The 13,580-nt window shown below is 41.1% G+C and overlaps 1 protein-coding gene across 3 annotated transcripts in view; it reads right to left on the bottom strand.

The window, feature by feature from the left end:
- Positions 1 to 13,580, bottom strand: part of ITPR2 (inositol 1,4,5-trisphosphate receptor type 2) — a 252,076-nt gene that overhangs the window by 13,685 nt on the left and 224,811 nt on the right. For all 3 annotated transcript variants that reach the window (XM_057427842.1, XM_057427851.1, XM_057427858.1), the window contains 3 exons: positions 12,290 to 12,417; positions 10,360 to 10,525; positions 8,950 to 9,110 (listed from right to left, as the gene is read on the bottom strand). In XM_057427842.1, the coding sequence (XP_057283825.1) occupies positions 8,950 to 9,110; positions 10,360 to 10,525; positions 12,290 to 12,417 (455 nt within the window). The remainder of the gene's footprint in view (positions 1 to 8,949; positions 9,111 to 10,359; positions 10,526 to 12,289; positions 12,418 to 13,580) is intronic.

Here is a 13,580-nt window from a genome sequence, read left to right as displayed (position 1 = left end):
CGAGTTTTTAAGGCCAGCAGCAAACAAACAAACAGGAACCCAACTTGTCTAATTTATTGTAATTTGCAAATTAAATGAATTGAAGTTGGAAGGAGGACAAGGAGCTTGCAACTACACTGTATTATCAAGGCAGAACCTATTTTTATAATAAAATCAGTCTTCAAACCCTAATACTGTTCAACAGACAGTTGGCCAAATCTTTCAATCACAAAGGAAATCAAGCTAAGCTTACAACTGAGCCACAATACTACAGGGTCCAAAAAACCTAGTGCCAGGTAGTATCAAACCACTGATTCCAGTCCTCCAGGAGAAAAACCCCAAGTCTTAATGAATATACTTTGGAGGAGTTTTAGGCTCCACTCTGTAACTTGCAATTACATGACAGCTTTGTATTCAGAAGTGATTTTAAAGGAAAGAAATGAAAAGACAGGGTTGCATTGGTGCTGGGACCTGTCCCTTTAGGAGTTAACAAGAGCACGAGGGGCTGAGCATGGAGGCAGCAGGGACAACAAGGGCAGGGCACATTGCCATGGCCATTCCGTCACCGAGCAGGCTAGGAAGATAAAGGTAGTCACCAACTACACACACAGTTAATCTGCTTGTGCTGCAGCACCTGCTGTTGATATCAATCTTTATTCTGCTGCAGCAAATGGCATGATTCCTAAGGAGGCAGGATCAGAACCGTGGTTTCCCATTCAAGCAACAGGGTAATTAATTTTGCCTGTCTGGAAAGAATGTATATAAACTTAAACCCACTAAAACCTCAACCTTTTACAATGAGGTACCAAATGAAACTCACCTTTCCCTTTATTTACCCATACCTCGCACATCACCTACCCAAGCAGGCCAACTAAATTACTTATGGCAGAGCAAAAAGCCCATTTTCTGGAAAACACAGAGCCCTTGAAGGAGAAATAAGATGCTCAGCTCTCTTGTAGAATAGGAGCTATGTGCAAAGATGCAAAGTCTTCAAGTGGTGCTAACTTTTCACGCTTTGAGCAACACACAGATGAGCAGGAAATCAGCTAATTAGGCACATTACTGTAATTGCTTATTTTATGAAGTGGAGAGGGAGGTGTTCAGCACTTCCATAAGATAACAATGCAAAGGCAAAACTGTACCGAGAAGCAGAAATGGCATTGGACTACCTACAGAAATGAACATTTTTTTTTTGATAGTCAGGAAAAGCAACAGCAGAAAAATCATTCAGTACCTAACAGCAGGAAAAAAAAACAATGCTTCAATTTACTGTGTAAATGTAAAATTAGGTAACACTTTAGTATATGAGGGGAAAGGGACCTCCCCTCATATATCCAAGCAGTGGTTGAACCGGTGCAAAGCACAGCTCCAGTTCTATTGTGACTCTCTATCAGCACTCAATAGCTCTCAGATCCTCCGTGAATTTGAGGCAGGCCTTGAGGCAGGACTTTCTCTGGGATGCAGTACACCTAAACCGAAGCCCTGAACTCCCTATAGAGCCTGCGTCCATGTGGAAGGATGCAGAGCACTGCATTCTTACTTGCTTTTCTATTTTGAGCACAACAAAAAATAGGAGCAGTAAATCATCTATTTAGGCCTATTTCTTTAATTGCTTATTTTAGGAAAACCCAACTGCAGACAAAATTGACGACGTATTTCCTAGGAAATTAGCCTGTCAGAAAGACTTCAGATCTTATTTAGCAGCCCCCTTTTGTGCTCTTGGTGTTACTGCCATGGTAAGTAATTGCTCACAATGTGACATGCATCATATCAGCCTATTAAAAGTAATTAAGAAAAAGTTACATAGCCTGATGATATGTACATACATCTTATCCTTGCAAGTTTTGCTTTGATTACATCTGCTAGTTTTTGGAGGAAGGCCAGTTTTAAAAAGTAAAATAAATCAATCTTAACAATGGGAGCATTATTAGCCTCCCAAAAGTTATAAACTCCATGCCCTACTCCAGCAGAGCACTTGTGTGCACAAGTCCTGTAAGCATTTTCAAGTCTGTCAGCTGCCAGATCAGACACTCCATGTTGAACTAGAATATATATGATAATGAAGCCTTAAAAATACAGTTTATTTATAGTGAGCCAGCTAAGAAGGCAGCTCACCGTCCCTAGCAGATTTAGCTGGAGGGGTCACCCCTATCAGCTGTGTGCCTTTCTCCCTGCTGATACTATCCTACCTATAAAGAGACAGCAGAATTGGTACCGTGCCCTCTCCTCAACCAGTCCAGTTCAGAGTGGTGTGACTTCAAAGGCCATCAGTTTTCACACTAGTACTCTGGGCTAAGACCTGCAGAGCCTCAGGAGCAAACAAACACATTGCTTGTCCTCCTCCCTCTGATATTGTGGTTAATTTCAACAGGAGGGTATGGTGGACATACTGGGGAGGAAACTCCTTAAATTGTCTAGGATGAATCACCAGAGTGCATGCAAAAAACACACAGAGTGTCTTCCTGACAACCCAACTGTCCTTTCTGCAGCATTCATGTTACCTTGGATTGACATTTCTGTGTTTAGGTCATTCTCTCTACCCTGTACAGTGTTTAGTAATCCTCTAATGTAGTAAGAATATATATAGGCTAGAGATAAAAATTAGTAGGGAAAACTTTTGCCTCCAAAATTCAAAAATATGATAGATAACAGGAGAGAAAAATCCTGGATGTCAGAATTTTTTTTCTTCTCCAAAGAAGTTATATTTTAAGAGCTGAGGTCAACAGCCCTCTTAGTACATACTATTTTATTACACGCTTTGACAAAAATCGACAGCAGTAAGGAACGGCTTGTTCCACAAACCCTGCTCCTCGCCCGGCTGCTGTCAGCATGCACTTCCCCTTTACGTATGGAACTTTTTCACTGCCTTCACCTTGCCTGTTTGTATTTCCTTGGGACCTGCCTCCGCTAGAACCTCCATGTGGCCCTAGGGAGAGGCAGGTCCTAGTGGGGATTGTCACTAAACATGTTGGACATCAGTCTGGGGGTGCACACCAGGATTTGGCATCAGAGAAATGACTTTACATTCACTAACCCTGGGACAACCTCTCACTGCCCCAGGGTGTGAAAGGACGGGCAGCCAGGCTCTTGACCCACAGCTGCTGGGCTCTGCAGGCTCCGCTTGTCTCACACTTCGGCTGTTTTGACAGTCAGCAAATTCTGCTGAGGCTGGCCAAAACGAGAAAAACCCTTTTGCAGGCCACACACGGGTGTGCCAGGGACAATACGCAAACAACTCTGCCTCCGGGAGGGAGCTTGTCCCCTGTCCCAGTGGATACGCTGGGGGGGTCACAGCCTCATGGAGCGACTCTGGCCAGGACCATGCAGAAATACTGCTGAGACCTGAAGCTGGGGAGCAGCTATGTGCTGTCACACCTCACATCACACCTCCACTGCTGAGGTGGGAGCATGGCAAAACGCAGAGTGGTGAGGCAGGAGAGGGAAGGATGCCAAGGGAAAAGGGTTTGCGCTGCCCAGCACACAGCATGGACAGAATGACAACTATTGTGAGACTTCTCAATGGCTCGTTTGGCATTCTTCCCAGTGCTGCTTTTGAATTTAATACCCACTTCTGGGTATCTAATGAAAAAAGAGGCAAAAACATGAGGCTGGAGGTAGGAAGAAGAGAGACAACAGCAACAGCTCAAGGGAGCACTAAATTCAGTTCAATTTTCAAACTTCAGTATTTAAAAAAAACTTAGAATTTTTAAAAATAATATTTGGTAAATACTTCTTTCATTTAAAACAACAGTAACAAAGTTTAAAAAAAGGCTGACACCTACAAAATACTTAAACTGAAGTAGTTACAGTATTTTGTCACATTACCAATGACAGGTCATTGCTGTGACACAAAAATGCTTTTAAAAGAACTGAATAAAATCATCACCGTTTAGAATTTCGGGCTGCTGTTGCTCAACCTGTCTCTTCTGGTTTGTCCTTATGATGTTGATGGGAATTTTGCTTTTGATTTCAGCGGAGGTGTTGGGATCCTGAGTAGCCTGAAGAGAGATTTAAGACTAGGAATTTGCTTTTCAGGAGGGACACATTTACAGATAAAACAAGATATAAAGGAATACTTTTAAGATACTATTATAGTATAAAAGGCTTATGGTCCCAATGGCCGCAATGTCAGGAGAACAGAAACTTAGATTTTCCTTGCCTTGCTTTAGGGAGATGGTCTAATGCATGGCAGTATCCTTTACTTTCATGAACAGAGAGTTTTAGAGCAGTTTGCAGCTGATTGAGGAGTTGTGTAATTGCACCAATTACACCCCATTACATAATTAAAGTAAATAAGTAATAATATAATTACGTCTGTAATTCTGTAGTTATGACAGGTAGCACTAACGCTGATAAAATCCATTATGAAACTTGCTAAGAACTATGGACAGGGCACCTGAGAACAAAACTTTTAGGGCTTCATTTGCTAAAGGCTGTGATTCTTCTAATGGGCAAAATTATTAATTTAATTACTATGCCAACAGCCTTTTATTTCTGAAAATGAATGGAGACACAAATTATATCAATCATATCAATGGAGGCTAATTCATATCTCTGTTTTGTGGAAAAAAAAAATCAGTAACTAATCATCTACATTTTTTGCCTCCATTTATCTATTTATAGCTACCATAGCTTAGGTGAAATCTGCATGTACAAATTGCACCTCTGAAAAGAGAAGTCTAAGAATATGGATGTTAACCTTCATTGTTCCAGTTATCGCATTAAACTGTCTCCTCTGACAAATGGACACAAGGAACATTCAAAGATTGCTGTATCGATGTAATACAAGTTAGATGAATCTCTCTAGGTTTGCTAAGGATGGTATGTCTGGTCAAATGGGTCAGATAAGTTCTTTTCTGCAGGCATGAAAATTCAATAGGGGAATCATTCATGCAGGTTCTCAGTGCAAATGCAAGGCATGTAGCCAGCTTTTCAAAGTTTCTGTCTTTTCGGATATTGTATAATAACTATCTGACTTCATAAAAGAAGCCTGAATAACAAACAAATAATAAAACCTACTGCCCTGATTTAATATTCATTAATATTTCATACGATAACTGATATGAGATAGTGTGCAAGAAGAATGGGCATCACTGGAAGATCTGAAGTGCTTTATTCCCACCAATGTCTCCATAAAGTAACTGTCTGAAAAGCTAGAGGTGAATAAACTGTGCCGTTATACAATACATTTTATATACTTGATGCCTTTTTTCTAAAAAGGAAAAGAAAAAATAATACCTTGCTTTATGAAAGCTGTGTAACTACTGATTACTTCTGTCACTGCTCAGAGCAGTACGCTGAGCAATGAAGCAAATACAAAGCTGCTGGGAAAATCAAAATCACAGGGAACATTAGGATTTTGGAGTGCTGATGTCCACAGTCCAGAAGAAAGCAAAAGAAGTCTTCTGCTCCAAGGTCTTTTGAGGCCAGAGACATGCAAGATAATGGGAATGTCTTGAAACAAGCCACCCCTGGAACAACGATACAAGTGAACACGTAAACCTACAAAAATACTGGCTTTGAGTGATGGGGGTGTACAACATCACCTACAAGTTTCTTTCCCCTTCCTGAACTGGGAAAAGTGCAATTAGATGTATAAATAATTCCCATCCCTTTTGGCACCCAGCCTTTCAAATGATATTCCAAAGTAAGAAAACCATAGTATTCCTGTTTTTTTCCAGTTCTGCTACCAGCAAGCCTTCAAAACAGAAGCTTCACTGTTTGCTAGAGCAATGACATAAAAGACTGAGAGTCATAATAGAGATAGTCATATTTTTGGGTCCTGATGGGTCTGGGCAATGGAGAAAAGAGACTACCAGAAAGAGTAGATGCTTTCCCTGATACTTAATCATGATACTTATTCTGCTGTTACTTTTTGTAATACTTTGCAAGACAGTAGTAGAAAAATACAAATAATAATTGGTTCCTAACTACAGTTGTAGGAGTAGTGAGGATGATATTTGGCACTAAACTCTACTTTCTATTAAAGAAGTTACTGCAGCATACTCCAAAGCTTTGACCTACATGTTTTGAAGGATGGATCTTAATCTTGAAGATTGGATTTGATTAGAAATTCTCTCTAAGTAATCCGGCTGTGAAAATACAGAATTTGGGCTTGATCCATTAATGCTACAAAAGCAGCCATAGCTAGTCATAATAAGAACTAGTAGAGTTAAGAGAGCTTTTCCAGGAGTATGATTCATAGAGGTTTTGCAGCCATATTCTGTATCACCAGAAATATAAAATGTCATTCCAACTTGTCCTCCTCAAAGAGGTCCTGAGTCTGCCCTGTTCTTCCAAACACCCTATTTTTATAAATATTTGTCATATTCCCATACAACCCCTAGTGAGCTTCATTCAACAACAACTCAGTTCCACTGGCGAGTCCCAGCTCCCTTTTGAAAGGTTTCTTTGAAGTCTGCCCCTCTTGTGCCAGCTCCTAAATGGGACTTGGTCTCTTACCAGGAGCTTGGTCACCTCTCCCAGCATCACAAAAATGGTCATTCAGCGTTCAGGCTGTCCCAAAGTCTGAATCAGCTTATCTCCATCTTCAGGGCAAAACCTGTATCTCAGGCTTAATTTCTGCATGGAATGTAGTACATCTCACATGCTCATCATGTAATTTCATTACTACCATGCTGTGTTTGAAACACACCAAACACCTACGCTACATCAGCTGACAGCTACAAAACTACCTCCCAGTGTTTTCCTTTTGACTCTTCTTTTGGTCCTAGGCAAAGCTGTCTCTCTAAATTTCTTCTTCCAGTTGAATATCATACTTCCAGAATACTCTGCTCTTTCAGTGTATTTTCTTTCTTGGTACAGTCACTAATCCCACACCAGCCACTTGTACTTTGTCCAAACATTTGTTTTGCCTTTTGTCCCCACTCCCTCACTCTCTTACATGCCATGTAAACTTTACACCTCTAGGTCCATACATACCTCTCCCATCATCCAGAACAACCATTAACTTCATATATACCCACAGAGAAAAAAAATAAATCTTTCCTTTAGAGGGTTTAACAATCCCAAAATCTGGATTAACCACATAAACTGTCAGCATTCTGCCACAGAGGAACAGGGGCTTTGAGAAATCAGTTCAAAGCTTGAGGTCACATGTGTTGCGGTGCTTTTCCATTAATATTTTAGATATTCAAACAGGAGTTCCCACCATTAATTCAAACATAAAATACATTAGTGAATTACATCAGGAAAGTCAAACCACTGCTGACACAGGATGAATAAACTTACTATGAATATTACTGCATCCCTTGGAATTAAACATTAATACTTAACATACTTGCAAAGTTTATAATCCTATACATACTGGAGGTAGCACAGAGAAAGAATAGGCAAATGAGACAAGCCCTGAAGTCCACAAATTAAAGTGAATTTCTCAGATAAGCTAAAATATTTTCATATGTAAGAGGACAACTTGCCACTGTGGATAATTTCTTGTTATGGAACAGAGGATACAAGCATTTGTTTTAGTTTTTCCATCTCTCCTATCATACTGCAGAAGTGTAGATCCATTACTGTCTAGTAGTACAAATGCCCTGAGCTGGGTAGTGAGACTGATGGTTCAAAATTTCCATAGATATAGGCTGTTCCTTTGTACCTGAGCATTGAATTCCCACCACCTGTCACACCACCTTCCCATGTAGTGGTAATAGGACTTACCAAAGCTCCATTTCATTGCAGCATTCAAACACACACTCCTGTCTAAACATGAGCCATTCCACTAATGTGAGTTCTTCAAGGTAAGCCCTACATAAGCCTGCAGAGTGGCTGGGAGTCATCTCCTCTAAGGTTGGCCAGCTCCTAATTAGGCATCTTGTCTAAACTAATCACTTAGGCTCTCCATGAAGTAAGAATGGCAATGCCAAGGTGAGCCACCCCAGCTATCCTAGAAACCTGTCTAAGGCAGGACAAATAACCCAGCTTTCTGCACAGACAAGGCAGAGAGCTGGGATCAATTTAAACTATGGGCCTGACTTGAAGACAGCTGAAGTTAGGGGAGAAGAATCTTCCCCTTGGCTAAACTGAGGACTAAAAGAGCACCCAGCATCCCACTAGTGAAGTTGGTTGGCATGTATAATCAAAGGGCCAATAAGGGATAACTGAGCAGATACTCTCAATAGCAATGTGGCTCCAGAAATGCATAAACAGCAAAGTCTGATGTGCACCGGTTACACTCGCCTCTGGGATTCAGACACAAGCCAGCTCCGCAACCACAGACCCTGGCACAGGCCCTGAGCCATGCAGTAACTGCCAGGAAGTCCATGGGAAGAAAATGCTGCACCAGAGTATACCAGCAGGTAAGAAGGATTCCTCAAAAATGTAGCCCCAAGCCAGTCAGCCTAGACAATGCACCCCTCCCACCAGAACGAATCCTCTTCAGTAGCAGGCTGGAAATGAAATGTAATTGAACATCTCTCTGCCCCGGTGTCATCAAATTTCTCTCTCTGAATCCAAGTCATACCCTCACTGCTTCACAAGGCAGTTTCTGTAGCTCTTCAAATCCCTGCAGCAGCTCTTCTTGGTCTTTTCAATAGCGTGTTCCGAGCAGTCATAGGAGAAAAGCACTACTCCTCAACACTGACCCTGTGTTTCACTGTTCAGCAGGAGATGTTATTTTTCTGGACAACAGCCCAGAGATACCAGGCAAAGTCAGAGCAGCAGCAGATGTTATGATGCATGCTCTCCTGCCTCTGGTTTGGCTAATGAGGCAGCAGAAACCACAGAGCATGAGAGCACAAATGCCAAGCTGGAGACTACGGCTTGTGCCTTCATCTTTTTTATTATGTTTAAGACTGGGCTTTGTTGCAGACTAGGACACGTGAAAATATCTTTAAAAATACAGATCGATGCCTCCTATTGTTCAGAGAGAGGGAAAAAGAAAGATATTCTCTGCTCTAGCTGCAAGGAGCATCTCTCCATTTCATAAAGCCTGTGCCCAAATTGACTTACCACAATCATTTGTGCCACGTAGCTCTCCGGGCCAGTGTATTCAGTTGGATCTTTAACTTTGACAAGAACTATGAAGTACAAATAATGCCACATGTTGTGTTCTGACTTTATATGCTCCTCAAATGAAACGGTCTTGTTATCGAATTTGTCTCTCTCCAGTCCTGCAAAAAGACATGGACATAAAGCAGAAAAATAATCTTTAACGTAAAATATGCAAACCTGTTAAATACATTAGAGAAAGGAACCTAACTTAATTTAAAGGATCATAAATTTGAAAGATCTTAATTTAAAAGCTGTAACAACACACAGTAACTGCCAGGCAAGAAATACCAGGCCAGAAGGCATTCCTGACAGGATTCTTTCAGCACAGCATTTATTCTCTTTTGTGATATTTCCTCTTAATAACAATAACAATATAATAAATATGTTACAGCTTTACAGTGCCTTCTATGCTGAGGGCTATAAAGTGCTTTACAAGTGTTGGCTCTGCTTCTTTCTAAATCTATACTGGTAAGCATACAATGTACAATCTAGGTCCTGATCTTGCAAAGATTTATGTACACATTTAGCATCAGGCACATGAATAGTCCCACTTAAGCTGCGGTGGGATTGTTTGTGTGCTTAAACCTAGCAGGGAGTGTGAATCTCTGCAGCTCTGTAGTCACACAATCTTTACAGAGCTGTAGTCATAAGAAATTTTTACATTTTTCCTGTAATGGGTCAAATCTCTGAAGAAGGATACCACAGTGAGGAAGAACATAATGTTTGCCTTTGTGTTACAACTTTCCTCCCTGGATCTCTTGTGGAGCCTTCCACAGACACTAAAGCTGGTGTGCTCTGCATGACACTCATCCCTGTAAGTACAAGAATGGAAACAACACCCAGTCTGCAAAAAAGAAGGTATTTCTGAAGTTCCCTGGGGTATTGAAGGTCTGCCCCTTTGCAAGCGCACCTCAAATGAAGAGCAGTTTATTCATGAGTTTTGTGTGGATATTTTTCATTTAATTCTTTTATTCCCTGTTTCATATCACCTTGTGAAACAGGCAAATTTTGCTGTTGTTACCCTTCTGGAATGCACTGTCCTGTGAAATAGCAAGCTGTACTTTCATCTGTATCTCACTCTGTGAAATAAAGTCAGCAGCTGCACCATCTCCATTAGTAGTGATGATGTGAGTGTGAGACATAGCTCTTCTCCCTCAGATCCTGGGTGGAGACTGCAAAGCCACCTCTTAGCAAAGCTAGCTTTTGACTCATAAACCTTATCTTTTTCTTACTGAGAGGGAAGAAATCTGGAACCAAACTGACATTTTTACACTTTCCTTATATGAGATGGACCCCTTTGGTCCACCTTTATTTATTGAGTAATACTCCTTTCCCCATCAAATGTCTTAATAGCTGAGTAACACCTACCACAGATGAAACAAGTTGTCTTTAGTATTTCCTCTTTTTTCTGCTTTTCACTCCTGAGATCAGCAAATGTATCAATAATGACTCCAAAGATTAGGTTTAGAACAATAATTATGACGATGAAGTAAAACAGAAGATCATAAACAACTCGTGCAGCAAACAAGGGCTCCTGAAACAATAAAGTTGCAATAAGATATAAAAATAGCACACCTCTAAAATATTCAATATTTTCATGTTAGCTTATGCAAAGCTAGGCATCTTTTTTTCCATATGCCAAATTCTCTTATCCTTACTCACAGAAATGGAGAGGGACTACCTATGTGGTTAGGTAAAGAAGATTCGGCTTCATGTGCTCTTATAGCACTGCGACTCCTCTTGTTCATCATGTTTCACACAGCATAAAGAAAAGACTAGTTTTTGTATCAGATGCTGCACAGATGCATTAGTGTAGTGCTTGACTGAAGATAATTACCTCGCCAGTACAGAAACAGGGATATGCAGTTTGTAGTACTCACTGAGAGCAATCATAGTTCTTAATACTGCCTTGTGGCATACAGGGATATGCTTATGGAAGGTCTCTGTGGAATACTCCAGTCCAATGCCAAGTTTTTACACCAAAAAACTGGAAGCCAGGGGAGCAGGCTTCTGTGATGCCAAGGCCAGGCTACTATGTGCCCAAGCAGTGCATGTAAATGGTTTTAGCGCTGTGCTAACAGTCACATGGCTGTAAGCTGTCTCAGAGTGGGCAGGCATAGCAAGTGTCTCTTTGGGAACACAAGATGCACATGCATACAAACATACACATGTGCATGTGCACACTCATGAAGTGCTTATATTAGTCATCACACTCTTGTTTTTATATCATAGCTACTTTCCATCTTGTAAAGGCTGGACTGGACTCCCACTGACACCTCTGAAAATAGCAAAGGTGTTACATAGCAAATAGGAGGCAACAGTCAGTATAAGGAGAAGGAATACAAAACTGAAGCCTTTTTCTTCACCCTGACACTGACTTGGGAGTCATTGATTTTGTCAGTTTCCCACACATTCATTGGGATAATAGTGCTTCCCTTTGTGAAGTGCTTTAATGCAGTTAGCATTAAATAACTGCTAAGTGGGAAGAGTAATTTTCAAAGTCTGTAAGTGTTTACAGACTTCATGCGGATGGACTATGTATATAAGATAGGGCCTAGATTCCTATTACCAGCACAAAGAGCTCTTCCATCCAGATCCAAGTTATTTGTCTCTGGACTCCTGCAAGAGATCCTGCTTGTGAATGTAACCCTTGTGTAACGGTATGGCTTACCAAGCAAAGTGCCACTCGACTGCCTTCATATATTATGTTCTTTTAGAGCTTAAATAAAAATGCATAAAACCACCCAAATATTAAGAATAGTCCTTGAATGACTGAATTTTGGAGGAAACTTCTGGAAGAAGACATATACCATAACATATGAAATTCTGCCTTGACTTTGATGCTAATTGAGTATAAGTAAACAATAGGACCTATTCCAAGACAGATGTCATGCTGCATTTCAGCTAAAAATATACCTTCTATATTACAGCGGAGAGTCTTGACATATATTCATCAATCAATCACTTTCAGAAGTTTACATTTATAATTCCTAGTGTAATAGAAAAGTGATCCCATCCAGCAACACTTCTTAGCAATGCTGGGAAGGTTACAATATGCTTCAGTTTTCCAGAAGGGGTAAACTACTACCTAGAGTTCCTTTCTTCAAGTACCCTCATCACACCAAGCTTAGCTCTTCTCATAAAATAGTCCATCTGGGATGTAAAAATTACATGGATAAATCAAGTGCGTGACATTAGAGCAGACTAGATACAAATACCATCTATTACTTCCAAAAATTGACTTTGGCATTCATGAGATGAACAGGGAGTAATGCATTTACTCAGCCAAAGCACTTACATCTTTGGAAGGCTTTCTGAGCACGTCTCCCACACCACCACCATTTCGCAGGCCTTGGTTTAATACGGTCACAATGCACATGAGCAGGGTGTCGCAGGTCCTTTCTATTCCATCCTCCTCCTCTTCACCTGCAAAAAGGAGAGCAGCAGCTTTAGGAACCGCAGCATCAAACGATCACTCATCAAACAAAGCCACAGTTCTGTATTAGAGAAAGCAACCGCAATACACATCTGCCTTTCATATTCTTCAGCTAAAATTTCACTGATCAACCCTATGCATTTGCAGTGCTGGTGACATACTTAGGCACATGAGGCATACTTAGCCTGAAGAGAGAGAAAGAGAATCCCAATCAGTTCTCCCTCCAGTAACTCTGTTAATGACCCAGAGCTTCCATCTCTATTCATGGGAGCACCCCTTTTCCTTGCAAGTACTCCCACTGGTTTTACTGTGACTGCTTTTTCAGTGGGCCTCCTAAGTGAGCAGCTGACACAGAGGAGAAGCAATATAAACACAGAATTAGAAGCACATTTATAAAAGGATTGTCTTCCTGTGAAATCATTCCTCTACCTACTCATGTACAAGCCAAGTCATGTTAGCATTTCAAATCATTAAGGCGGGGCTGGCTTTTATACGAGCAAATCTGTCCATGGTCTTTCCACTAGCACACGTGCCCAAGCACAGGTCTGATATATATTAAATGAAAGACTCACCCTGACCTCAGCTTCAAAACTTGGATTCTATTCTTATCTCTGCTGCAGAGCTGTTGCGTGGTTTTGGCCGAGCCACAGAGGGTACTATTGTGAAGGAGATATTTGAACGTGCAGAGGAGCTGGGCTGGAACACCAGTCCCTGGGGAAACTTCGTCTGCCTTGGCCAGAATTCCTCCCACCACCACTCACCCCCATGCTGCGGCTGCATTGAGAGCCTCCTTTTGAAGAGCCCTGCTTGAGTTGCTCCCTGTGTCCTGCTGGCTTGCACTGAAGGGTCAGGGCTGTGATTGCCATTTCTCCTGCCTTCCCTTCTCTTTAGGGACACATTTGCTTAAGCAGTGAAGGCAGCAATTCTCACTTGGTTTGCTTCATGCACTTATTGTAACCAGTTTAATAAATAACAACATCCCGCTGCGATAGTTAACTGAAAGAGCATATTTAACAGCCCCAAACCACCACATCTGGGGCACCAGATAGACTATGATAAATTGAATTGACTGAAAGCACTCACATTACAGACAAGCAATTTGGATTTCAAACATGGGTTCCCAAATTGTGGTGTATGCCTCACAACTGGTATT

This window comes from Pezoporus wallicus, unplaced genomic scaffold, assembly GCF_028554395.1.
Source record: "Pezoporus wallicus isolate ANWC-B61680 ecotype Strahan unplaced genomic scaffold, APGP_CSIRO_Pwel_v1 scaffold_3294, whole genome shotgun sequence".
NCBI classification, from domain to species: Eukaryota; Metazoa; Chordata; class Aves; order Psittaciformes; family Psittacidae; genus Pezoporus; species Pezoporus wallicus.
This window is presented reverse-complemented; position numbering and strand designations above follow the sequence as displayed.